Source organism: Onychostruthus taczanowskii, unplaced genomic scaffold, assembly GCF_017590055.1.
Source record: "Onychostruthus taczanowskii isolate IOZ18803 unplaced genomic scaffold, ASM1759005v1 scaffold25, whole genome shotgun sequence".
In the NCBI taxonomy this organism is placed as follows: domain Eukaryota; kingdom Metazoa; phylum Chordata; class Aves; order Passeriformes; family Passeridae; genus Onychostruthus; species Onychostruthus taczanowskii.
Genome location: NW_024499796.1, coordinates 9,185,502 through 9,212,505, shown reverse-complemented (window position 1 = coordinate 9,212,505; position 27,004 = coordinate 9,185,502). Strand labels below are relative to the sequence as shown.

At 43.2% G+C, this 27,004-nt stretch overlaps 1 protein-coding gene across 2 annotated transcripts in view; it reads right to left on the bottom strand.

Moving 5' to 3' along the window:
* The window catches only part of LOC121337134 (DAB2 interacting protein), a 158,563-nt gene extending 149,883 nt beyond the window's left edge, over positions 1-8,680 (bottom strand). The window contains exon 1 of one of the 2 annotated variants that reach the window (XM_041407005.1): positions 8,624-8,680. In XM_041407005.1, coding sequence (XP_041262939.1) covers positions 8,624-8,663 — 40 coding nt within the window. In that variant the 5' untranslated portion in view covers positions 8,664-8,680. Of the gene's footprint in view, positions 1-1,445; positions 1,802-8,623 lie in introns of those variants that run through there. The other variant, XM_041407007.1, reaches the window with a different exon arrangement.
* Between the last annotated feature and the right edge of the window lie 18,324 nt (positions 8,681-27,004).

Genomic DNA, 27,004 nt, shown 5'->3' with positions numbered 1-27,004 from the left:
GAGATATTACTGGAAAACCCCACTTGGACTGGTGCACACAAGAGCTTTCAAAGGTTTCTGAGCATCCATAAAATGAGTGGCACACGTGGCACTGTGAGACCTTAACCCACACATCCCATGTCCCCAGCAAGCACTGTGCCCTCCAGCTGATGGACTGTCCTGGTGCTGCAGCTTGGTGTGATCCAGGCATTCATTCACAGACTCATGGAATACCCTGAGCTGGAAGGGACCCACAAGGATCATCAAAGCCCAACTCCAAATTCCTTCTGTGACTTGCCACAGTTTTCCTAATTACAGCAAAGTAAGTTTTTTCTTCATTAAAGGAGCTGCTTTTGATGATCTGGCAGTGGGCCAGGAAAATGACTAAGTGAAAAGATGCCTCACTGTCAGTGCAACAGCTCCTTGCTGTACTCTGGAACATTTGCTCCACAGCCTGGGTGTAAGAAGCACAGTAGGAGCAAAACCTTCTCCTGTTTATCTGAACTAGATTGGATATGAAAAGTTTAGGTCAGATCAAGCATCAGTTACATAAATCTACTGTTCCCTAATTACAGGTACTGAACATTTGCCTTGCAGTACATATCAGTATACAACTCACACACTTGCTGCACAGTTACCATTAACACACCAACACAAAAAAAGCTAAAAATCAGGTATTTGTCAAAAATAAATTACAATGAGTCTTCAGCAAAGTCTTAGAACTATTTTTGGCAGACTTCCCCCTTGAACAGACCACAGTAAAATGAATAATGTGGCTGGAAGGAGAGACAGGATTTTACAAACCATTAACATTTCTTGCCCTCCCTTTGCTAACTTTGCTTTGTGTCGTTAGAAGAGTCTGATCGGAAGACGACCTGCAGAAAAAGAATTCATACTCATATTTTAGAGGTCACATGCAAGAGTTCAGGATGTGCTAACAGGGAGAGAGTGGCAGCCCCAGGCTGTGGTGTCAGCTCTGCCGTCCCGAGGTGAAGGAACGGCCCCAGTTCTCTCAGCAGGTCATTAGCGGGCAGGATTTAACAGGCTCACAAACTACATCTTGTCCTCTGCAAGAGGAAATACAGACTGCTGAAAACTAACTGTGCTTGGTCTGAGATAACAGAAAAAGAGATTCCATAAACAGGAAAATGAGACCTGAGAGTTCTCTGCATAAAGACGCAAACCCAAAAAAGAGCTGCTGCTCTGAATTACAATTACACTCACAATGCAGAAAGTTTGGGTTAAGACTTATTGTAAAACAATTGCTACACAAAAGAGAAAGAGACAATCATTGTTCCAACTCTGCTCATTAAAGAAATTCAGAGACAAACCCCAGTCTTTGATCCCAGGCATTGCTAGAAGGCAACTGTACACTGCAAATGATTCACATTCATTCCCAAAAAAACAACCCCCCACCCTGCAAGCAGAAAGTCATTACCGAAATTCCAAAGTCTTTCCCTGCTTACCTTTTTACAAGCAGGTCAAATTTTTGGAAGTAGTTTCTCAAAGCAACTCAGACATTCCACGTTAACTCTCGTGCTGCAATGAACAGCTGCAGAACTCCCTGATTTACTTCCCGGCTTGGTGTGCATGCTGAACCCCAGAAGAAATCCCACACAGAGCAAAAAAATAAAGGAAAAACACCTCCGAAACCCACAGGAGAAGCAACTCAGCCCTCGGGCAAAGCACAAAAAAAGTTCCACAGGGAAGCAGAAAGGAAATCCAGTGACAAGTAAAAGTTTGGGTAAGAAAGAGGGAAGGCAGGCGTGCTCCCCTTGCCTGGAGTCCTGGCTGAAGGTGCCTCTCCAGCAGAATCCACGGAGGCTCCGGCTCCTCGGAGCAGATGGTATTCACACATTATTCCCGAACAGCAGCATTCCCCAGTCCAATCAGGAGGCAGCACTCAAAAGCCAAGTGCTTCCCAGACTCTGTTACAGTTTTCAATAGCTATAGCACAAGATGAATGACTCAGAAAATGAATAAGCAGGGAAAATAAAACCTGCCTCTCTCCTCGGCAGAGGCACGGGCAGGCGGGTCAGCAGCCCTCAGTGTGCTCAGCACTGGGCTCAACTTCAATGCACCTGCTTTTTTCCTAAATCCTAAATGCTGATTACTTTTTCTGTGCCTTGAATCTGTGTGATCAGCTTCATCTCGGGTTAAAAGTCACAATAGTTAAACCCTCTTTTTTTTTTTTCAATTTTAAAAACAACAATCACTTGTAAGAGTCAAAACAAAGGATGAACTGTGTGTGTGCTCTTGCAGACAACTCAGACAAACCCCTCCTGCCATCTCCTGATGAATACATCAACATATATTTCTAAGATTAAGGCCTGACTGTACAGACCCTGCTGCAAATGGCATGAAATAGATTAATACATCCTCTGGTTTTGCCTGAAGTTTACCAGGAAACTTTAAATGACAATAAAACAAATATCTCTAAGAATATATAAAATAAAAATGACTACCAACTTTCAGGGAAAGTAAAACCATTATCCAAAAACTGGCCAACCTGAACTGGAAACTACTTCCAACTGCTCTGTGCAGCTTCCAAGCCATCCCATCCAGAGGGCACTTCTAAATACAACTCCTCAGCTCAGTGCCTGTTTTTTCTGACAGCTGCAACCCAATAATAAAGGATGATCTGCTGAACAAAGCCAGTTACTCATGGAAACGGGCACAGCACCCAGGCTCTCCCTGGAATACCGTGGTGCGCTCCTGAGCTTTCCACAACACGCTGGAACTCTCTGTGTAGCAGAAGTGATTGTGAGGAGGTTGTGCTGTGCTTGGTGCTCCTGGCCCAGCTCTGCTGCAGCACAGACTCTGCTTTTATTGCTGCTGCTCAGGGCTGAACCCGGCAAAGCTGGACACAGGCTGCAGTCGGGCAAGTGGGATCACTTACGCCACTGAAACTATTTGGGGTGAGAAACATTCCCCCAGGTCCCCCCGGACATTTTTAGATCTTTGTCTCTGGTTGTAAATTGATCCTTTGCATTCCTGTCTGACACATGGACTGTGAAAAACTCTTCAGGGATATTCTCCCTGCCAGGAGAAAGGCTCTAACAGCACTTCTGCAAACACAAGGCCAGTCAGAGAGACAATAAAATTTTGTGAACTCTGGACTAACTTTTACTATTATTATTTTGCCTTGTTTTGATTTTTCTTCATTCTGGACCAAAGAAGAGAATGCTATTTGCATTTTACTTTCCTATTTTCAAAACACCAAGTATCAGGGTTCCTCCCTAGGACTCAGAGCAGGACCCACATCCAGAGGCATCGTTTTGCTCCATCAGCCAGGCCCTGCCCACCCAACGCTAAGCAAACAAACCCACACAAGCAGCTCCAGCACAAAGAACAAGGGTTCGTGTTATAACATCTGCCACAGCTGCCCACCAACCTCCAGCTGCAGCTAGAGAAGTGTTTAAAGGTGTAAAACAAAACTAGAGGCATATCTAGATCTGCTAGGAAAACAAACATTTTCTGAAGCCTCATTTTGGCAGGTATTTTCTGATCCCTGCACTAAGCTCCATAGCAGCCAAAATCATTTTGACAACTGACTCACTGAGCAAGGCATATGCTGGGCCTCTGAGCCTCTACCAGCAGGAGGAATGCTCTGCAATTACAGCTTTTCCATGTGCTGCCTCCTTGGAGATGCTCGGAGAGCATCTAAATCCAAACACGATCCCCATAATGCTCCAAGTGCTGGGATAACCCTGTGTATGCCCTGAGGAACCTCCTGGGCAAACAACCCATTTGGATGTCATAAAGAACACTGGCTCAGGGTAAGCAGCTCTTTATTCTGTATATCCATCCCTGGGTGGATTTGTTAGCCAGGGATGGGAGGCATCAGCACCCTTCCATCTCTCTGGGAAGAAGAGGAGGCTCCTGGCCAACAGCTGAGTTTCATCCATGGCATCCCAACAATCCTTGGCTGAAGGGCTCAGAAACCCCACTGGGTCAAAATGTGGGGCTCTGATCTCATTAAGAAGGGACACTTCCTTCTGGGCTCCTCCAGCTCCTTTCAGCTGCTACCAGAGTCTCATTAATTTGAAAGCTTCTCGCCTATAAACACCTTGATGCATCAAATGTATGCTTGGAACTGCTCCTCATCTCTGCTCCCAGGAAATCCCTTGCCTGTGCACTCTTCCATCCCATCCAGTTATGCAGAATTCACCTTCCAGCTATGGCTGATGTAGAAAGTTCTGAGGCAGACTGGCAGTGCTGTGTGGAAGAGATGGATCTGGGAGGATCCCTCACAACACTCTGGAGTTCCTCTCTTTTAGCAGGAATATAAAGAGACCTTGAATATTCTTGACCATGAAAAGATGCTTTTCTTTAATTCCAAAGAAGCAAGAGATGACTGTGACTGTTTCCAGCACCTCCGAGTGTGGATGGTTACATTCCATTCGTTGCATGTCCCTTCAGGATTCCATCTGGATGGCTCTCCCTTGTTGAATGCCCATCATCCAGTGGGATGCTCATTTATTGACTGCTCTGCCCCCTTTGACTTATTTCAGCAGGGATTGAGAGGAAGCCACTGCATGCAATGGCTGTTCCCAACTCAATTTCCAGCCTGGAAATTGCAGAATGCATCTACAAATCATTATGCAGTAACCTGCTGAATCCTTGATCTCCCATTCCTCTGGAGCCTTCCCACTCAACTCTGCCACCACACATAACCGACAAAAAATTCTGTGTTCCCAGCCCTTGCTTCTGCTTTCCTCGCTACCAGGTGTGATTTTTAATGCATGCCAAGGTGTCATTGAGGCCAGGATGTCATTACTGCCCTCGAACAGTGCCTGAAGAATCTCAATTACCAACAGCAGACAAAGTTCAAGCCTGGCTGCCATCCAAGTAATTCACCTGGTTCAATGTGTACGTCAGAGACTGAAAAAAATATGCTGTAATTATTGTGTTATTAAAGCACAATGGTTTAATTTTATTTCTTTGTGGCACAAAATCTGCATCTGTGATTCACACCTACTGTGTAGGGAATATAATTCCACTAAAACCAGCAGTTGGGACCTGGTCTGCAAGGTTGTTCAAAAAATCTAATAAAAATCTTGTGCTCTTTAAGGATTAACAACCGAATCGCAAAGAAATACTGTCAGGACACAGAAAAGAATAAACTCAGAGGTGGTTCCAGTGCTGACAGGAGCTGTACAAACTGAGATCTGAGCAATTAGAAGACACAAAGAATACATAATTCATAGATATTTTGTACTCAAGAGTTTGCACACAAATAAAACATCTTATAAATCTTCAGCAGCTTGCGGAAAGCTGCTGAGCTGTCTTTTATTCGTGGAGCAGCAAGTGGCTATAGTACAAAAGGGAAATCCAGAGCTCTGATATGTCATCCCTCCAAAATGGGTAATTTAGGGTTATGGTTTCGGAATCAGCACATTCTTCAGCAAGTTTCTTCCAAGATTTTTTTTTTTTTTTGTGAAAAGAAGTAAATCCATGCCACTACATTAAAAAGAACACTTCAAAAAGTCAGAGCTGTGAGCTACCATAAAATGACAATAATCCTTGTCTACACGCCTGCATTCCAGAGAATGGAAAGAAAATAATGGGTGGGGGAGAAGGAGAAAACAACATGGGGGTTGCTTTAATGATTTTTAAAATCCATATGAGAACCTGTAAGTTTCTGTGAGCCTTTATCCCATGCAGAGGAGAAAAGTTACAGAGCTCCCTGCACAAATCTCCAAATGAAGAGCAGCCTGTCAGGCTGTGTTCAAGGCAGTCAAGCACTGCAGCTCCCTGGAGAATCACAGAGAAAAATCCAGTAACCACTGCACCCACAGGTGATGCAAAACCCACAGGTTTTATTCCAGGGGCTGTTACATCAAGGCAACCAACACAGCTTAAATCTCATTTCAGGCCCCCACATAAATGAGTGGTGATTCCCTGCTCCAGCTACAAGCAATAATAAATCTGTGAGGCATCTCCATGAAAAGTTGGCAACTGAATTTGATTAGGAAAAAAACCCCCTGTGCTAAGAAATGAGACACAGCTTCCCAGTCTTGAATATTCCACCACCGTCCTGTGAGCTGAATTCACGCACGTCAGTAAGCAAATGGAAGGACTGCAGGAGGCAAAAAAAGCAACTCTCAAGTACATTATTGCCACAAATTCTTCAGAACAGCTTTTTCTGTCATTAATCATCTCTTGATTGTGCTGGCAATAAGCAACACAGAAGGAACCGAGGCTGATTTTTAAGGTAGATGGTTCACCCACAGGTAGAGAAAATATTAAAGAATGGACTTCATTTGGCTGGCAGAAAAGGGGATTTGATTTGGCATACTTGATGGTAAAAAGGCACTTTTACAGCAAGCACGGGAGTTTTAAGTCATGGTCACTCCCCAGGGCATTAAGACTTGTCACATGAGCAGCCCACTTGGATAAACACAGCAGTTCCCAGCATGTCCAGAGCTGCTGGATATCCAAGGGACCCAGGAGCTGCTTCCAGAACAAGGGAACGTTCTCAAGGGACAAATCTTCCTCAACAGCACTCTGCTGGCTGATTTCTGAGAACTTTCTGTTCACTCAATTCATGCAAAATAATGCCTGGGATCTCAGAGGAGCAGCTGAGTCCCTCAGTCCTGCAGCTCCAGCAGCAGCACGGGCAAGGAATTGACCTTCTGATCAATAAATGGCTCAACCCATTTGTTTACAATGAGATAGTTTAAATCAAAGTAGTTTAAACAAACTGAAAGGAAGATGGGGATTTACATAGTTAGGAAGGGGAAGCAATGAAGTTTTTTCCCAGATCCTTGGTACCAGCAGTGCTTCCTCATCTCTCATTTCCCAGCGTATGAACCTTCCCAGTGTTTGCCAACTTATTCAAATATTTTGTAAGAAAACAAAGTTTCTACACAATGTGACAGAATATACTTCAGATGTGTCAAAGTAGTTTAAACAAACTGAAAGGAAGATGGGGATTTACATAGTTAGGAAGGGGAAGCAATGAAGTTTTTTCCCAGATCCTTGGTACCAGCAGTGCTTCCTCATCTCTCATTTCCCAGCGTATGAACCTTCCCAGTGTTTGCCAACTTATTCAAATATTTTGTAAGAAAACAAAGTTTCTACACAATGTGACAGAATATACTTTGGATGTAAGAAAATAATGAGAACTCATGTATCTTAAATTATGTATTCTAAATTCAGTGAGGAATTTCACATATTAGAGAAAATAAAGTTAAACTTGTATTTCCCTCAGAACCCAGGCACTCTCTATGACTCCTAAAGGCCATAAGAACACCTGCTTACAGAACCCAGGCACTCTCTATGACTCCTAAAGGCCAGATTCTAATGCTGGGATGGGCAAGAACACCTGCTTGCATGTTTGTTAATATCAGCTCAACTATGCATGCACATCTCTGAAAACCCTAAAACTTCCTGCTGTACAGAAAATGAGTTTTAATTCTGTGTCTCAGTGGTCTAAGAGGAGGTATGAGACATGAGAGGTAGATGCTGTTTCTTCTAGAGAGGAGTTAATATATCTACGTATGAAATAGAATAGCAAATAGAAATAAGAAGTGTGAGACTCCTCTCTTAATATTTTCATGCAAATACCATCATTTGAAACACCACTGAAATCTGTCCTTAATTATTTTAAATTCTATTTCAGCAGGGCACAGAGCCCCAAGTAAAGCAGTGCTGCCCACTTCTATGTGCCCAGTCAACTGTTCACATAGTTTAAATGTTACTTCATTCCCTTAACCACATTCTTTCCACACAGTTTTAGGTCTCTGTGATATTAACACTGCAGTTGTGTCAGACTTGAAGCTCTGTTTATCAGCAGAGAATATGCTGTGGGAAATCCATAACTACTTCCTGAACAATATTTATGTAGGAAGTGGAATATTTAGTGGATTTCAAGCTGTATTCAGAATATACCAGATGCATATTCAACAGCTGAGAATCAATTTATTCCAAAAATCACCATCTGAAATTGTTTTCATAAACATGAATACTTTGTTGTCCTCAATGCAGCCAATTCTCTCCACTAACAGAGAAATGAGACTTGCAAACAACTTTTCCCCTCAATTTATGCTTTTTTGTGTGCTTTCCAATAGACTGGATAGCAGAACATCAGCATGTGGAATGCTATAAATCCATGGAATAGCTGCATTTTTAACCATGGACTTTAATTCCAGGGTGAATTTATGTGGTCCTTGGCTAAATATATCCTCCTAAGTAAATTACTCATGCATCTGCCTGTAGGAAAGCTTTCTGCAGATAAAGAATCTGTTCCCAAATGCTTCATCTGACAGCACATACGGCACAAAGTTCCATTCTTTTCTCAGTGGCAAAAAGCCCCCCAAGCTGAATAAGGTGGAATGCACAGGTCCCTGTTCCCTCTGCACAGACTGCTCAGGAGACAGGTTGATTCTGCTTGCTTCCTGCTCCTTCCAGTAGAATAAATATCTCAATGTATCAGTCTACTACATGTTTGTCTCCAGAGCCTGTAAACAGAGGGATTTCTAAGCTCTTGTGAAGCACATTCCCACATTCATTTCCACTTATCCATGCAGAAGACAGTACAAACACATGCCTACCCCTGTGCCTTTAGCAGGATGGGTAACTCAGACACTCTCATTATCCTTTTTTTTTCTCCCTCTCTTCTATGTTTCCTACTTCTTACCATTGGAGTTGTCCTGGTCCAAAGGATTATCTGGTTCCATTACTTCAAATAAAAGCATCCAACATGCAGTTCTCCATGCAGCAGAGGCATAAAAACACAGCAGTTGCCTAAGCTGATTCACCTGATTTATGAATTAGTGCAGCATCCATAAGAGGCTGTGTTTCTTCTTTTGTATTACATCTGGCTCCTTTTCCAACTCGATGGCTGGGTATTACAGCATGCAGGCCTTTTTCCAGCATCCTCTTAATGCATTATATTTAAAGTAGCAGCAACCTTTTTCTCCCATCCCCCAGACTAAGTTACAGCAGTAACTAGGCTGAGCTGGCAGCAAGCGCAGCTCATTCAGAACAGGACCTGCAAGCGTTCTCCGAGTCGTGGTGCTGCATTAAGAGGATGATTGATACAATAAAAAGTAAGTGGGCTTTGACACAGCACGGGATGCACTGCACAAAATCCCACCAAAAGCAGGCAGAGGTCCTGAGGCTTTGGGGAATGCCTGGCTGAAACCAAAAGTCTGCACCCCCTCACGCACAAACACAAATTATGTCCTGTTCCCTCCTCCTCTCCCTCCCCGCTCCAATCTTTTATAACCCTGGATCTCCTCCAGCAATAGTCTGTTCCTCCACTCAGTTTATAATAAACTCTGCCATTCCCCCGTGTCCCTCGGGCTGGCATGGAGAGGAAGGAGGCTGTTTGCAGAATGAATAGCCCAGCCCGTGCCTGACTGGGAGGCAGCTCTGGGGCTCTGCCGGGCACTCGGAACTTGCTGCAGCAGCAGCCTTTGGCTGGGGACCTTGTCCTGCATTTCCCTGCTCTGCCAAGCCAGGGCTGCTGCTAGGCTGGCGTTGGAAAAGCTCCTGCAAAGGAGCTGAAGGACGAGCCCCAGCTTGGCTGGACTCGGATGGTAAATGACACCAGAGTCCCTCACAGAGCCCGTATCAGCTGACAGCCAGATCGCAGCACTGCAAGTCAGGTCACCTTCACTCTGCTCCTTGGTCTGCCACTACCTCCTCGAGACCTCTCGTAATTCACAACTGCTCCCTGTGCCTCAATCTTCTGTGACAGTGACATTGAAATATATCTCAGCTCACAGGAAAGGAGCTGAAACCTCCCAGCTTTACATGCTTTGAACTCCTTGGATAAATGATACAGTACAAGGGCTGAGGAAGAAGACTCCACCATCTGGCTGAGAAATAAAAATTTCATTTTCTCTGAAGACAAGTCCACAAAATAACAGAAAAATCTATCAAAGTGCAACTCTAAACCGAGCTGTGCCTCCGAAAGCTAAATTCATATTGCTGTTACAACAATCCTGAAATAATCCTTCAAATCTACCTTTCAGGATAAATTTTACCTTGAACTCACAATTCAAACTCTTTCCTCTACACTCCAGCTAAGGCATTAAGACATACCTCGTTTCAAAAGAATATTTTTCACAGAACCCAAGGCAAGAATGGCTCTAAGCACCGAGAGCAGCCTGAGCGCATTTTGGGGCCGCCGTGGCTGGTGCCAGAGCACTGAGGCGGGCAGGGGCTGCTGTTTCGGGCCCGGGGTATCGCTCCTGCCCCAGCAGCTCCCCCTTCCCAGAGCCGGGGAAGCGGCTCTGGAGCTCCCCGCTGCCGCCGGGGGCTCCGGGCTGTGGGCGGACAAATGAATGGCTGGCTGAAGGCAGCAAAACACGGAGCTCTGCCTGGAGGAATGAACAGCAGCCTGACAGGATTCTGCGGTAATTGCGCCTTGCAAACCCATTTTAGCACTGTTCCTGAGGGCTAGGCCGTATTAATAGAAGAAAGACTCATTTCCATCTATTTGTTTTAAGTATTGCACAGTCTATAGCCTGTTAAATACTGAGATCTCTGCCCTGGGGGAAATTACAGTGCTGCAAACCCTCTATTCTCCCCCCTCGCACCCTACGCTCCCGATGTTCTTTACAACTTCAATACTTCTCCCACTCGCTGACAAAACAAAAAAACCTCCCTCTTTCCACCTTCCCCACAAAAACACCTACTCGGGACTGCAGGCACACGGCACAGCCTGTCAGCAGTGCTCCACCTGCTCTGGGTCATGTCCACGGGCCAGGAGCCGTGCCTGATGGAAAAAGGTGTCCTAACTTCTGACTGACACGTTGCATCCCTCCGGGCTGTCAAAAATGGGTATGGAAGGGATTTGGAGACCTTTTGGGGGTGAGGAGGCCTGAGCAGGTATCATCTGCCTGTTCTGTACCCCAGGATGTGGGGATGTACAAACACAGCCTGTGACTCACTGACTCCTCGATCACAAGGGAATAAAAATGCCTGGAGAATCAGGACTGTCAACATAAAGGAGCCCATAGCTCTGCAAGGTACCTCTGAGTCAAGACAAATTATATACAGAGAAACAATTTGTATTCTGCCATGAAACAGATGCTGCATATACATAATAGAGATAATTTAGAGCCAGAAAAGAATAAACACCTGTGAAGTCTTTCCTTGTGGAGAGTCAGAAATAATCCAGGAATACCACAGAACAGCTAAAATCATGAAATCAAGACAGGAAAGTGAAAAGCAATAGTTGTTTAGACCTCAATGATTTTTTGTGACAACCAATTTGATTTTAATGACATCCAAATGATTTGATAATCTCTAGCTAGAGACCTAGTAAAAATTAATTCTTAATGTGTAAGTCAGAATGATGTCAATATTTTGGCTAAGACTCTTCACAATTCCTAACAATTGAGCAATTGTCATACCTTCTTTGTCTGAGCTCAGCTCATGCAGCGAGGCAAAGGAGCTCATGCCATGATTGTGAAAAACAAGGGACAGTTGGAAGACCAGGGCTTTGATCACTCGGGATTTTAATTGCTCAGGCACTGAAAGGAAAACTGCAGAAGTGAAGAGGGAAATGATTTTCAGACAAATGGCTGGATGGTCAGAGGCTGTGCTAGACCAAATCCTAGGAAATGAGCCAAGCACACTGAACTAATGAGCGTGGCAAGAGAAGTCCAGCGAGCATGTTCTCTGCAATACCCATGAGGTTAAGTGGAACACAAAATGGAGAGTTTTGGAAAGCTGACTCTTCAAGGAAGGAATTTAGAAATTGTTGGATGGAAATGGAAATTAAACGTCTTCTGTTACTGTCTAATCAGAGCATCTCTGCATTCCCCTCAGTAGCTGCTTTGGAGACAAAAAGAACTTCTATCTAATTGCCTAATGGCTGCACGATGTTTGCTTCAGCATCTTTTATGTCCCAGGCTCCAGTCGTGCTCAATATGTCAGACTACACTGGAGGAACTGGGAGCTGCTACTTCCTAACTCCTATGTCTTTTCCTAACAGATGGAATCATCACTCACATTGGCATTTATTTTATACCATAACATGGAATTGTAAACAAGAAAGATGACCCCCGCTTCTGGTTTGCTGTAAAGCTTGGGGCAAATCACCTCACATCTCTTTTATCAGCCAACAGATCAGCACTGAATCTTTATCATGAAGTAATTGTTTATTTCCAGATTAAGCAATAGTCTAAGTTTGCAGTGTAATGTGGTGATATAACTGGTCTTGAATTTGTTTCAGGGGAAAGGGTTTCCTTTGTAGGTCTGTTTGGACCAGGTTTTCCCACTTCATGTATAGTGGCAATAGAACACAGCCAGCAGAGTCTATAAAAAGCCTGTTTTCTGTTCTACCAGGTGCCTAAAGATCTCCAGAAAAAGTAGGTAGAAATATTGTATACACAAGTGCAGCCAAGAGACATTGTGAGAACAACACTCCATTCTTCAAAATAATATTCCATTCATCCAGAAGACAACTCATCATCCTCAGCAGTGTCCCACTATGGGAGAAACCCAAGCTGGACTTGTTGATCTTAAAGGCACCCTCAATGACTCCAGGATTCTGTGACTCTCCGAGGAGCCATGAGAACCCCTGAGGCTGGCTCTGCAGGAAGGAGTGAGGGCAGCTCCAGCTGCTTTTCCCTGGAGCAGAGCGGAGGCTCCTGGGAGCGGAGCGAAGGCCCAGCGTGGTGCCCCAGCTGCTGCCACCACCCAGCCCCTCCCGGAACACAAATTCCCATGTAGGAGGGAGCAGTCAATGCCTGAGGGTTGAAAAGCCAGCGAGGCACAGACCTGCTTAACAAAACCCTTTGCCAAGGTTACCGGGGGTGTTGTCAAAGCCTCCTCTTTTGTGAGGGCTGAATAACAATTCATACCCAGTAACCAGCTTCAGTTTCTTTGGCTTTACCTGGCACATTTTCAAAGTCACTGCTCATGGCTGGGGCTGTTTCCATTGAGATGCAGCTTATCTTGCCCTGGACAGCAAGTGCAGGGATCATCCGACTCCAGGAGCTCATGCCAAAGCCCTTTTGTGCTGCTTTGCTGCTTGAGCTGAACTACAGCTCTTAGAAATGTGCTTGAATATGTCACAGGAACAAATGGAAATGATGCAGCCTTGGTTACTTCATACTGGGGGAGAAGAATTTCATTTAGAGAAGTTAAATATTACTGGGATCTTCAGGAGGCCCCAGTTGCAGAGCAGCCCCAGCTATGAAGATTCTATCTGTGCAAATGCTCCTGCTATTAAGTCAGCAGGCTTTTATCTTAATTTTCAGAAGAAGGTGATGCTCTAATCACACATCTGAGGTGGTAACTTTTCATCCAGAACTCAGCAAAGCTCCACCACAGAGAAAAACCATGTGCAAAAAAAAAAAGTGTAATGATTAAATGGAGTGTGAAAAGCTGCAAGATCGGTGTTGGAGAAAGAGGCAATGTGAAAGACATTCCCCAGGACATCAGTCCAAGGACTGGCTCCTGTCACACCTTCCCTCAGTGCTCTCTGTGCTGTGAACCATTAGGAGTTTGGTGTGTCAGCATGGTCTCTCCTGGAAGAGCAGTTCTGTGTCTGGTACCTGCCCAAAACACGGCCCTTCCTGAACCCCCTCTGCCTTCAGAAGCCATTTGCTGAACAGACTGAGCCTTTTATCTCTATTTAAATCTCTGCCACAAACTACTAAATCTTGTAATCATTAACAAACAAAATTCTAGAGAAAAGAAAACAACAAAATGCTTCAGAGTTACAGACTCCATAGTAATTATAGAAAATACAAGTACTGCTATGAAAGGAGCACACATTAAATATTCTACTGTGAAAAATGCCAACAATCAAATCCAGTCAATTTTAAAGACCTCAAAAATTGATAATAACATCAGGACATTATTTCAGGGTCACTAGAACATAACATCACCTCCTGCTACTGTAAACTGTACACTGAGGAAAGTGTCTTTGGGCTTCTTTAGTAAAACCCTACTGGCAGTTTAATGGTGGAAAATAAAACTAAACTGACTCCTGGGCAGAAATAACAAAAGGTCTGCAACACCCAGAGTTCTGTGCCCAATTTACCGAGCTGTCTGCTGAGATTCCATCTGAGCTGACTCTACAGATTCCTCACTATGTTCCTGCAGTTGTCTCCTAGAAACAGGAACAAGAAGCATTTGCTGTTTTCTCAGCTCTTTTGAAAAACTCTGCAAAGCTTTGCTCACGTTCCGGATGCCCTGGGATCAGTGTTTGGATACTTAACCAGGATCCTGAGGATATCCAAACATTGGGTCAGTAGCTTACAAATGTAGACTACATTGAAATTTACTCATCCTTCCTTCTTGCACCAAGTTAAATTCATAATGACTGGAGCTCTGAGGGGATCTTACTGCACAGCAACATGGGGGAAATCTCATGCAGACTCTTGAAACATGGGCAGAAATTCCACCTGATGTTTCTGTGAAGGTTCAGGCTAAAAGAAATAAAATCCAAGTAAACTACTAAATCCTCAATAATGCCTGCACGAAAAGTAGCCCTGGTGTAGCATTTATAAATCTTTTTGCATATTGAATATCATCTTTTCTTCCCTCTTCCAGGTATGGCCAGTGTCATACTCTGTGTAAATGAGGGAAAAAACTGACACCCAGATGCTCTGAAATTTTGATGTCCACAGAGCAGTAGATTATTCCCATAGATCCATAGTTACAGTATAGAAATGCTGGACTCCTTTCCATTTCCAAGTTCTCTCCAGAAATACATGGAACTTAGTAAGAAGAAAAAATTTCAGATAGTGTTCAGGCACGTGAACAAAGCTGCTGCATTAAAACGCAGTGTGAGCCCTCAAAGGCTGTCAGTCTGTCTGCTCTGAGCCTGCTTCTTCTCTGCCTTCATTTATTGCTTCCTGTCTTTCCCTCCTTCTTTCCCTTTCAGTTTAGAGATTCAGCCAATTGTTGTCCTTCCAGATCAAGCAGCCCCTTCATTTCACTGGCTTTTTGAGGCTAAATTACTCCGTATGGGTTCCTGCGTTATGTGAAGCTCCCATAGCAAAATGCAAAGGTTTTGAGCTAACTTTTGTTTGTTGCTGTCACTTAGAAAGTGAAACCCAGGATAAATGATGGCTTATTCTTTCTTAGGGTTTCTAATCTGTTTCTGGTTCAAAAAAAAAAAGCTTATAATGTCACTTTTTGGGATATTACTGTCAGTCTTCCTTTTTCTTGTCCAGTAACTTCTGGTTTCACATTCACTTTTCAATATTCTGCCTTGCTTTAGGCAGAATAAAAGTATGAGAACACAGTCTCTGTTCTTACTCAATTAGCTCTGCCTGAGCCAAGCCCTCAGAAACAGATCGAAATACCTGACAGAGAAACCAGTTTTAATCCAGTTTCCATAGAATTGTTGAGATATTGGTGTGGGTGTAAAGTACTTCCAGCAAATCTCATTTCAGACTTGGGTAGAAAATGCAAAACTTCACTGAAATCAACAGGAAGAGGAATCATAAGGTGAAAAGACAGAAAATAAATGCTCATCTTGGCATCCTTGGGAGGTTCAGACCTGCTATTCATTATGCTGATGAACAAAAAATCCTGACTAATCTATCATCGACCCTGCACTTCCTTTTCTGACTCCTATGATACTTCTCCAGTTAGTCCAGGTGAGGCTTATCCTTTGTCTTTCCTACAGAGTATTTTGGGGATCTAAAACAGTTGTTGAGGAATCCCAGCCTCTTGATTCATCCTTCCACCACAGATCAGCCCTCAGGTGAGGGATGCTTCACCCATTTACCTTGAAATACTTCTTAGCTCAGCACAGGTGAAGGTCAAACCGAATTAACATTTACTTACAGCATTTTAGGCAATACAGCTACAAAGACAAGAAACTAAAGAAAACCCTTTTAGCCTACTTAAACCCAAATTAAATCTACAAGTTCCTCTTTCTGTGTATGTGGGTGATTGATACAGTTGGATTTCCACATCGAGGCATTCTGTCTCTGCTTACTTTACCCACTCATTCTAGCCCCCCTTTCCTGGTGGAACATGCTGGGTTTTATAACTGATCTTCCTGTATGTCTCATCTCCTCTAGAAACTCCAGTAAGGTGCTTCAGCTTTCTCATCTTTTCATTAACTCATTTTCTGTATCAAGTCTGACTTGCTGCAGTGTTTAACTGTTTTAGACTCAGCTGCTGATGCTGTTTGTTCAGACGTGTGTGTCCACCTCTCCCTAGGCAATATTAGCATCCCCAGACTCTCCAAACTCCCAGCTTTGTTCTAACTGAAATTATTAGAATGGTTGGAAGAATTAAAAGTACTTTTATTTTCTCCTCCTTTTTGGCAGCCTACTTTTATCTGATTTAGCTGTGTCCTCATTTGCCTTCTTATTCTGACAAGGAGATACAACAAATTTCTATAATCAGTTCCCATCACTTGATAGAATAATTTTAGTGTCAGATGAAACTGGCTTTGCCTGATGCTCAGAAATGCCTTTCAGGCTGCACAGACTATGAGATCCCCTCTTGGGCTTCTCTTCTGCTGCAGGTTTTTATCATCAGCACTAAATCCTTCCCGTGTCCAATTCTGCAGCCACAAGGGGCACGTCAGTAAAACACATCTGTCCCAGGATCCTATAAAGCCCTCCTCAGACACTGGAGCTGGGCTTTCAAAGCTCTCTGAGTTCCTGTACCAAGCACCAAATTAATTTCCCTTTCTTCATCAATTCTTCATTCTCTCGTGATGTCTTGGCAACATTTTGTTCCTGTTCAACATTCATCATTAGCTTCTCTTTTTCTTTCACTTCCTTTTATATTCCTTTCCCTCCCATCTGCTAATTTAAAAGGAAATTGTCTGGTATTCAGCATTATCAGCCAATCTGTTTACTGTGCTCTTGTTCCAGTGAAGACCATTTCTCACACACTGAGCTGCTCTGCCTCACCCCCTACCACTGTTATTATCCTCAAAGCCTGTATTTTCTTCCAAATGCCACCTGGAGAGCTAAGTACCCTCCAGAGGTATACAGCTCCCCAAAATTCAGTCTCTCTTTTTAGAATTAGGACATGGAAACAAAGATCCATGTGGAAGAAGTGAGTTTCCCAGACACAGGCCTTGCCTGGGAGGGTCCCAGGCAGTCCCAGCACAGCGGGCACCCACAGAAAGGAGAGGTCCTGGCACCATTCTGGCTGTTGGAGGAGCAGCATTCCCACCCACACATCCCACACCCAGGCAGGGGAAACCACCTCCATGGGGATCAAGCTTTTCCTTGTGAAACAGATTCTCATAGTCCCAAATCGTTCCCTCCCACCACATCAGCCCAGCTGCTCCCAGCAGTTCCTCCTGGAAGCACCTAAATCATTTCTGTTCCACATCACTGGTTTTGCTGATCCTGCCTTGCTCAATATTGCACAGTTTGTGATTTCATTACTGACAATAACTCTGATTTTGACCTCATGCTTCAAGCCTTTAAGATAAAAGATGAATAATACAAAGTCTCCTTTGATCCCTATCACAGTGGCTAATGCTGAGAGTAAAATGTTGAAACAGTCCTTGATAGCAATGACATGAGAGTTTTGCTTACCCAGGGCCAGCAAGTGGAACTGTGCTAATGGCTGCTGAAAGCCAGTGGGAAAAAACTCACAGGAAAGGCTTCATTAAACCTCCAAAAGCCACAATTCTCCTCTCAGTATTTCAGTATTTCTACTGAAATACTTTAGAGAGACCCCTTCAAAGGAGGTTCACACTGGGAGTGATAGTCCCATTGAATTATTTAAAATATCAATATAAACAAAAATATGCATCTATTTCTCTAGAGATGAGATCAGCTGGCAGAAATGATCTCCACTGTGAAATGCCAGATGTGAATTTACAAAGTGATCAGATCTTTTCAAGTTCATCATTAACTTGGCTTTAAATAGAGGAGGTTGGAATACACGACAGAAGTGAGATTCCACCTTATCAAATACTGTATTTCAGGTAGATGTTATGAAATGTCTGCGTTGATCTGAACAGAGATTTGACATCTCTCTGCCCTCAAGCTTGTCCATTCTGAGTGAGGTGTTCCAGCACATCTGTAATTTTAAGCAGGTAAGCAAACAAACCTGCTTCAAAGTCAAAGCATTTTATTTAACTGGTGCTTTGATAAAAGCAAATCATGACAAAGTCAGTGAAATCCACACAACCTCAAAATAGCTAAGACCACCTTCTCTGGGGGAAATTAGGAAAAAAAATACATATAACTCTTTTTTAAAAATCCACAAAAATGTCTAACTTTTGTATGATTTTGTTACTAATTATACAAATCTTTATGTGCTGAAATGAGTGGATTCTTGTGTAACAGAAAAGTAGATCAGAATAATTTTACTGAATATTGGAGCTTGACTCCTTACCAACTGCAGAAGGTATCATGCTGCTGTATTGTATGTTGCTTAGCAATATAATGTGAGAAGCAGCACCACAGTCCTTGACAGCACCATTGTCCACTGAAATGCTTGTGAAATATTACCTGGGTTATATAAAGGTAGCACACAGTCACAGAAAATAGCATGAAGTTTCCAAAAGCACAAAGAAGGCCGGAAAGAAAAGGCATTGCTATTCCAATGGCAAAAAGGCCTCCCTGGATGATCTTTCACCATCTGAATACAGGCAGCATAAATTAAATATGGAGAAATCATATCTGTGAAGTGTCCCTGCAGCTGTGCTTAGCAATGATAGGCTGCAGAGCAACTCCTCCCTCCCAGTGGAACAGCTGAGGCCACGAGGTGCCAGTGCCTCTGCATTACTGCCCCAGAGGCCTGCTGCTCGCTGCTCCTTGTCCTGCTTTGGAGGAAAAGTCTTATGCCCTCACTCAGGCTGAGCAGAATATGGGCAAAGGAGAAGCAGCAAGCCAAGATGGATTTGTTCTACAAATAAAAAAGATGACATGATAGGGCCTTATCAGTTAGATAAATGTGAATATTCATCTCTGGAGGCCTCCCAGCACCCCAGGGTCCCAGGCACACCCCCGTGTTTGCTTTCACTCCGTGCCTGTAGCTGGGCTCTGTGTAGCTCTGAACTGCCACATGACTGCGCTGGAGTGGCAGTGCCATGAATAACTCCAAGGGTAATGGATTGCTCCGAGCTGCTGCAGTAGGAGGTCACAAACCCAAACCACACACAGAACTGTGTCACCAGCAGACTGAACCTGAACTCAGGACCTTGCAGTTCACAGCACAATCACTGGATTCACCAAGTGCTGTCAGCTGAGCAAGCATCAGGCTCATATTCTTACTTGGTCATACAGAACTAACCTCACATTATGATGGTTCATAAAGACACAGGAGCGTATCTGCATCTTAGTGAAAAAATACTGAATGGACATGACAGATCCTAGGGGCCTTTCCAAGGAACAATTCAATATTCCCTTTTATAGTATTTGGCACACCACAGAGTTTATTCAGCTTGAATTAACTAATGGATTTGAGCATTCTCTTTAACAAAGAGAAAAGATGTTGAGTTGCACTGACTGCAGAGTTACAGAATGCTTCAGACAAATCTCACAAAATCTGTGCTGGCTTTTCTCTAAAATCACAGGAACTTATGCCTTATGTTTTAAAATGAGGATTTATAAAATGCATTTAGAACATTTATTTTTGTTGATAGATATATTACAAATAAACATGGGAAGTTATTTGCCTTTATAAAAAAAGTGAGGATGGGCAAAGTAAAAGATGCTGTGCTGTTGAATGAAGAAGAAAGAAAAGAAGAGAAGCAAAGGTTTCAGGTGGGACAATCCCTTCCAACATGCACACAAACCCCACTGCATGAACACAGAGGAGATGTAGAGGATTTAGAACAGGATCCAATTCCTTCCCACAGAGCAGAACCTCATACTAACACAAGAGTAGCAACAGTGAGACTTAACCTGTAATAAACCTCAGTCATTTTCACCCAAGAGAAGTATGATTTTGATCTCAAGATCAAGATGACACTCAAAGGAGTATCATTTGCACTTGATATGTAAGACCCATTCTCCTAAATCAACATGAAGTGAGTAGTTTAAGCAGGAAGGGCACTTAAGCTGAAAGCAATTATGTTTGTCTCCATATAAAACCAGAAGTTGTTTGTTACAGATATCTTCCTGAGCTCACAGCTACTCCTTGCAGCAAACTGTGCAGCCTGCTCAGGTGTTAAGGACACAAGTCCCCCTTCATGATGCAGGAGCTCCAGAGAGGAACTAGAGAAAGGCCCTTAGAAAGAGCTGTTCCCCATATGTGTCCACAAAGGCAGCATTTTCTCCCAGGAAAAGAATGCAGGAGAACTTATACAGGTCCCAGCTAATCACTGGGTGGTGTTCCCAAAACTTTGACAATTTGAATAGGGACTACAGAACAATGTATGGGTCATCAGAAATATTGTATTTTCATGACAGCCTTTCTTCGGCCTTTGAATCATTTCATACTTCTATGAATTCCTTAATTTGGTTCCTTAACTTAGCTTTTTTTAAAACTTCTGCCACATATTCTTGGTGTTTTAGCCTTGGTTTCCTTTCATCCAATCTGAAATGAAGATCTATTCTGTGCCTCTAATGGATTTTCTGGTTAAACATAAGTGAATGTATCATTCAGCCAGAAGGTTTTTCATAAGAGTGCAGCCTTACAATAGATTAAAAGCAGTTAGCTTTTACCAATACAGGCCCCTTTTCAGACCTGGTGCTTCAGAGAAGATCTGTAGAGACAGACTTCTGCTTTTATTCCTTATTTTCATCCTGAGGAGAGGTTTAACAAATTCACTTAAACTGAAGTTGCTCTAGGTTTTTTTACTTTAATTTGCAGCTGAGAACCAGCGAAGGTGGCTGGCACGATACAACCGCGCTCTGTCTCACTCGCTGCACAAATAATTTTAGCAGGAGAATAAATAACAGCCCTGTTTTCATAGTCAATTGCTCAGAATAACTTTCAAAGTCTGCCCTTACGTTTCTGACCTTCCTGAGCACGCTAGAAGCTCCCAGAAGTGGGGAACAGCTTCAGTTAAAGGGTGAAGAGCAAACCCATTCCTGGCTTCCTCACAGCTGAGCCTTTCAGTATCAATCAGCATCATTTCCTTGGCTTGTCAGTTCAAGGCCACAGACCCATCAGATATTGATCCCTGTGTCTCCCTCTGACTGTGCTAAGCCTTGGGACTGATTCCCTCTGGCCAGAGGGTGGAAAACACACCTGACCAACAGCTGGGGGCTGCATCTGCCTCCAGGCTGAAAGTTCAGCAGGGCCCACGCTGGGTGAGGGTCCTCAGCCCTGCACGCCCCAGAGGCCTTTGCTCTCACGCTGTGCTCCCTACAAGTGGCTGCAGGGCAAGCCTGGGATGACAGAATGGCACCCACGTGTGCCCCAAAGGCTCCTGGGCTGCACAGCAGGAAGAGCCATCACCTGTACTGCACAGATGACCAAGGACAAGTACAGCTCAGTGACGACAGCCCACCTAGACACAAGGAGACACAAGGAAACAGCTCTTCCTACAAAACCCCACAGCTGAAGTAGAGCAATGATGGAACAACTCTGCCGGCCTAGCCTGGGATCTGGGGCAATGGATATGGGTGCATCAAGCCCTTTTAAGTGGGATTATCTGAAGAAAGCAGTTTGGGCACCAGTGCTCTTCCCGCATTTTAGTGCCGCCTTTGTTCCCCCATAGCAAAGTCTGAAACTCCCTCTTGTGGGGGATTCGGGAGGATCCCTTCTGGAACAGAAGCACCACAACGAGAAATTAATCGCATTTAAATCTTCATTTCCCCCCATACTCTGTCCCCTGACCATTCCGAAACGGGTTGATCTCAATACCAGAAAAGACAGAGCTTTGAGGAACCTGATTTGACCTCGGAGCTGACCCTGTCTGAAGAGGAAGCAGGAAAATGAAGCAGGGAAGCACATTAGGAACTTCCTAGTACTCTATTTCATTAGTTCCAAACATAGTTGACATCGTGTGTAAGAGATTTTAAGCAAATTACTTCAGGAAACACGGAAATGTACTTCACTGTCCCAATTCCCAAGAGGAAGAGAGGCTAAGGGTGAAACAAAACAAACAAATATACAGGATCAGGCTGAAGTATCTCTAGAGCGTCTTCTCTTTGTTCCCCAAAGGAAGCACAAACTGCAGCCCCAGGTACTGCTAAATTACCATTTTGATTCACTACAGCCTAATTCTAAAAATACCAACATAGTTCTGGGCATCAATATTTACAAACCAGATAAACAATACATCTACACAACGCTTTACATCCACAAGTCTCAAAGCACTTTGCAAACTCAGAGGAGTACTACAGATCCTCAGAGGTTACAACTGTTTGCTGAGAGTTATGAGCTCAGGCAAGTGTCTGGATCTTGGGCTTTGTTGTGGAGCTCAAATCATCCCATGAAAGTTCAGCTCAGTCACCTTGGGCTCAACATAATGAACATTTTATGAGATGGCAGAGATGGAGACAGAAGATACAAAGGCAAAATAGAATTTACCACTCAGGAAATGTTCCCATTCAAAACCTGTATATAAGAATAAGCTCAAGAAATAAAAAAAAGAGTATATGAATAATTTCTTACAACGAAGCTTTACAACATCATGAACAAGGTATCAAGGCCATGGCAGTCCAAATGCTATCCCAGCACAGCCGTTCCCCTTCGTTGCTTGTATTTTTAACTGAAGTCAACTGCTTGTCCTTGAATTTATTTTTAACAAGCAGCAGTCATTTCAGCTGAGGGTACAGGGCACTGGGAGTGCACACTTACATATTCAGCGTGAGTGACTGAACGAAGAAGACATCCAAATCCTTCCAGATTGTATCCCATTCATAAATTAAATACAGACCTCATCCTCTGAAGTTATGTAATACAAACTGGGATGGTAATTATGTTGAGTGTTTCCCCTGGCAGAGCCAGGTTTTGCAGTTTCCTCACCTTGCTCTACTCTGCAGTTTCCAGTGCCCTGACCTCCTGTTCTACTGCATTCCCACTGACAAACCTTCCACAGCACCCGAGTCACCCAGTCCTGCTCCAGTGCAAATGTTCTGCACTTCCATTCTTGCATCCTACTCCTAAAACCATCTGTTTGTCCTTTCAACCACGTCAGGTACTGCCTTGGCTTCCCACCATTGATGCATTTTATCATTCCCCAAAGGAACAGCTTATTTGTCCTACTGTTTAGGGGTTTCTCCCTTTTACTTCCAATATCCAACAGAAGATCACTGCCTCTTTCAGTTTGTACAATTATTGGAACACTGATTTTAATATGAGTATTTGAATTCATTAAATTTCTTCAATGGAATGTCTCTCCACATTTTCCGTAATGTAAAGACTGGAAGGTTTCCCCCTAACAGAGTTCTGATAATCCCAAACATTTGTGGGTATTTACAGAGGCTGCAGATGTCCCCTGTTCTTCAAACTCTAGGCTAGGGCTGGTTCTAGGGAAAAAGCTGTGAAGGAAGGCATGTTGTGGCAGTTTTGTGTTCCCCCTGGGATGCCCTTTGCAGCTGCAGTGCCTGGAGCCCTGGGCTTTGTGGTTTTCAAAACCCTAAGCCTAGGCCTAACCCTAACCCCTAACCCTAACCCTAACCCTATCCCTTGTAAGTGCACACTTAAATTACACCAGAACCTTTAGAGAGCTTTTACACTGACATAGATCTTATTTCTATTCTTTTTTAATTGCAAGCAAGAAAATAATTTCTCATTACCAAAAAGTTATGATTACACCCAGGAGCAACAGAAATAGGAAGAAACCTCCATAATGATAAATTCTATTTAAAATCAACATGGAAATCCAGAGATGGGGAGTGTTATGCACAGGGCAAATTCTTTGCTCAGCAGAGCCAAAATCTTTTTTACTGCAGAGGTTGTTACACTATAATAGAGAACATTTGGCTTGAAGCTGATTGAAAAGGTGGGTTTACAATTTGGTATTAAAGGACAGTCTGTGACTGGAGAACACAATGAGTAAGACAGCTCCTTATATGAAATGCTACTTGTCAAGCTTGACATTTTATGTCTCTATTTATATCAGTCTCAAGGAGATGGAGTTTGCTGGCAGTAAATCCCAGCCATTAAAGCAGGATAGAACCTGCTGGAAAAGTTTGTGGCTCAGTTTAATTGGGCTGTATTTATCATTAGCACTATAGTTTTTAACATCTGACCTACTGACATTATTTTTCTCCTTCAAGCCTTTGTACCTCCTCTAGTGCCATAAAGTCTTGTAAAGGTTTTTTTGTTCTTGTAAATTAAGAGGGGGAAAAAAATGAAACATTCAGTCATGCCCATAGCTACCTAGGCCTAGGTAGAATTTTTAATCTGTGCATAACAGTAATAGTTTCTCATTTTTATGTTTCCCTGAAATCACAGTAGAAGCAAATGCTAAGCCTAATGTCCCCACCAGCAGTGAGGCTCATTAGGTACAAGTTGCACCATTTCACTAGGAAAAAGAATACATTTCTCTGTGATTTATGAAAGCCAAAACTCAGCCAAGTGCTCAGGTCTCTCCCCAGTTGTGTTACGGCTCAAAAAATTTGCAAAGGGACATTTGAAATACATTTCAAAACAATTTGTCTGAGTGTACATCTTGTTTACAAGAACAAACTATTGAAGCCGAGCAATAAAACTTGGAGAAATGCATTTTATAGTGGAAACACTGGCACGACTTTAATTACTTCAGTGTAACTGGCATCTCTGTGGACAGACTGTTCAGCACTTCCATTGTATTTTAAATCTACATGAAAAGGTCAAAGGACAAATCCATACAGCAAAAAATAGAAACATAAATCCCTTCCAAATGCGAGATGACTTCAGCTAAGAAAGTTTGCAAGCCATTAAGACACAGTCCTGTGGATGAAAGGAGAGGCAAGCCGTGGGATTTCCCCCATTGTCCGTGTTGATTCCAGTCTAACCAGAGTCACAGAGAGCTCTACAACAACTTAATAAGGAACGAGACCTCAAGTCTATCACAAATTGAGCAAAAATAGTAGCTCAGGAAATCGATTGCAGACTTTGAAAGAAATGCATCTTCAGCTGCTGTGTGAGGAGAGACATTGACACCATTGCCCACTCCCTGGAGACAGCAGCAAAACAGAACAGAACCAGGTGGAGTATCAGTAAGAACCAAACAATCAGCAAATGAATGGACTTGTGCTGGGAGCACGGGGCACTGAGAGGGTCATACACCACATCCACCACACTGTTAATTACAGCACCATTCCTGGAGGTAGAAGCACATTAAAGTAAAAATGCAGCATGGTGTAATAACAGACTGTCGGTCTGAGAATTCAGCAGCACTTTGAAGATTTAATGCACTCTGTGAGCTGCAGTGGAGCAGTTCCACTGACGCTGGGGCACACTGCAGCAGCTGCTTAGCCAGAGGAACCATCCCCGCAGTACCATCCCCCATGCCAGGGATGTGAGGCACAGATGAGCTGGAGGGCTCCAGAGGGCTCTCCTGCTCCTCCCAGGCACATCCATTTCCTGGATCTCCATCACCTCAGGCTCTGAGCCTCACTCACAGCAGCACCATGGGCACACCTGACACACAGCAGGGAAATTCACTGGGCCCAGGGAAACTCTTCATGAGCAGAACCCACACAAGGCAAAGGCAAAGAGATGTCACAGGATCTTATGGAGCAGAGGATGTCAGGGATTGTTTTAGTCTACATTTGGAATGTTTTAACCTCTGTATTGACAGCCAATAAACTCTTACTGTTATTGAAATTACAGCACAATTCCCTGCTGGATTGGGGTGTTCTTAGAGATTTCTTCCTAACACCAGGCTCTGTCCAATGTTTGGAAACTGATTTGAGTTAAATGCAAGGAAAGAGATTTTATACAAAAAACACACACACTTTTCAGGGATATCCACATTATTTATACACGAAATAATTGCTTCTAATTCATCTAGTTCAACCAAGATAGCACTGAAGTCAGATTATGTTTCATGTATACACCAAACTTCTTTCATGTTGTAAATAAAAATGGCATCTTATTACTTTAAGAAAAATAATTAACAGTAGTAATCCTAAAGAAGGCTTTCTACTAACTAAGTTTCAGAAAATAGCAAAAATCAGCCCAGTGGGGAGTCATAAAGCAATATATCTGTCACAGAAGATTTTAAAGAATCTATATAGCTTTGAGGGGCTCCCTCGAGCTACTTTAGCTCTGACTAACAAGAACATATGCACCCAATATGAAATTGTCCTGCTGAAGCAGTAGAAATAAAAATAAAATATTTCTTTCACAAAGCACACCAGAAACTGTTCTATGATCAGATAATCAGCTGCACAACAAACACTGCATAGAGACAAGCAATAAAAGTCACTGACTAAAGAGTGTCTTGACAGCTCTAAAGAAAGCTTGAGTAAAAGCTTCTACAAGCAGAGCTTTATTAGAGAGATTTACTAAATATAGCAATATCCTCTTAAAAAGTTTATCATCATATCTTGTAATTTAAACATAGTCATCAAATTTATCAAACCTTCTAACCAAACAGATCTTGTCAACCAAGGGAGAAAGTGAGTCAGAGGCCATAATGGTTTAATCATTTCTGTTTTCTTTTCAAATAATGTTACTGCTGGCCCTGGGGGACAAACAGTTTGTTGTAACTCCCCTGTTCTACTGCAGAATATTGCACATGATATATTTGGAATGACTGTAGCAACTTCAGCTCAGCCAGGACTTGTAGTTAACCATATTGATAGTGTGGACATAATTCCCAAAATACACAGAGTAAACACGGAAGAGTTGGATGCTAAGGAAGTGTCCTTTTGTCACAAGACAGGGAGTCTGAGCTGCTCAGAATGAAGCATGGGTGTTAAGATCAGTGATTCTGTTGACTACAGTCTTGCCAGCAATCTGTAGAACGTGTCTGAAATCTGTGTGAATTCCTCTGCAGCCACCTGCAGAATGGGCAGAATAAAGTTGACCTCTCTGGGATTGGAGATTTCACTTGGAGCAGCAACTGCTGGTCTCTGCAAGCACATCAAATCAAGGAAGGGAAAAAAAAATCTCTTCTAGCTTGGCATGGTGATAATTAATCCTTTTCAAACCCTCTGCCAGCAATTTACCTTTCCAGAACCCTGCACTGCTATCCCAAATTCTGGGGAGAATGCAGCCAGAA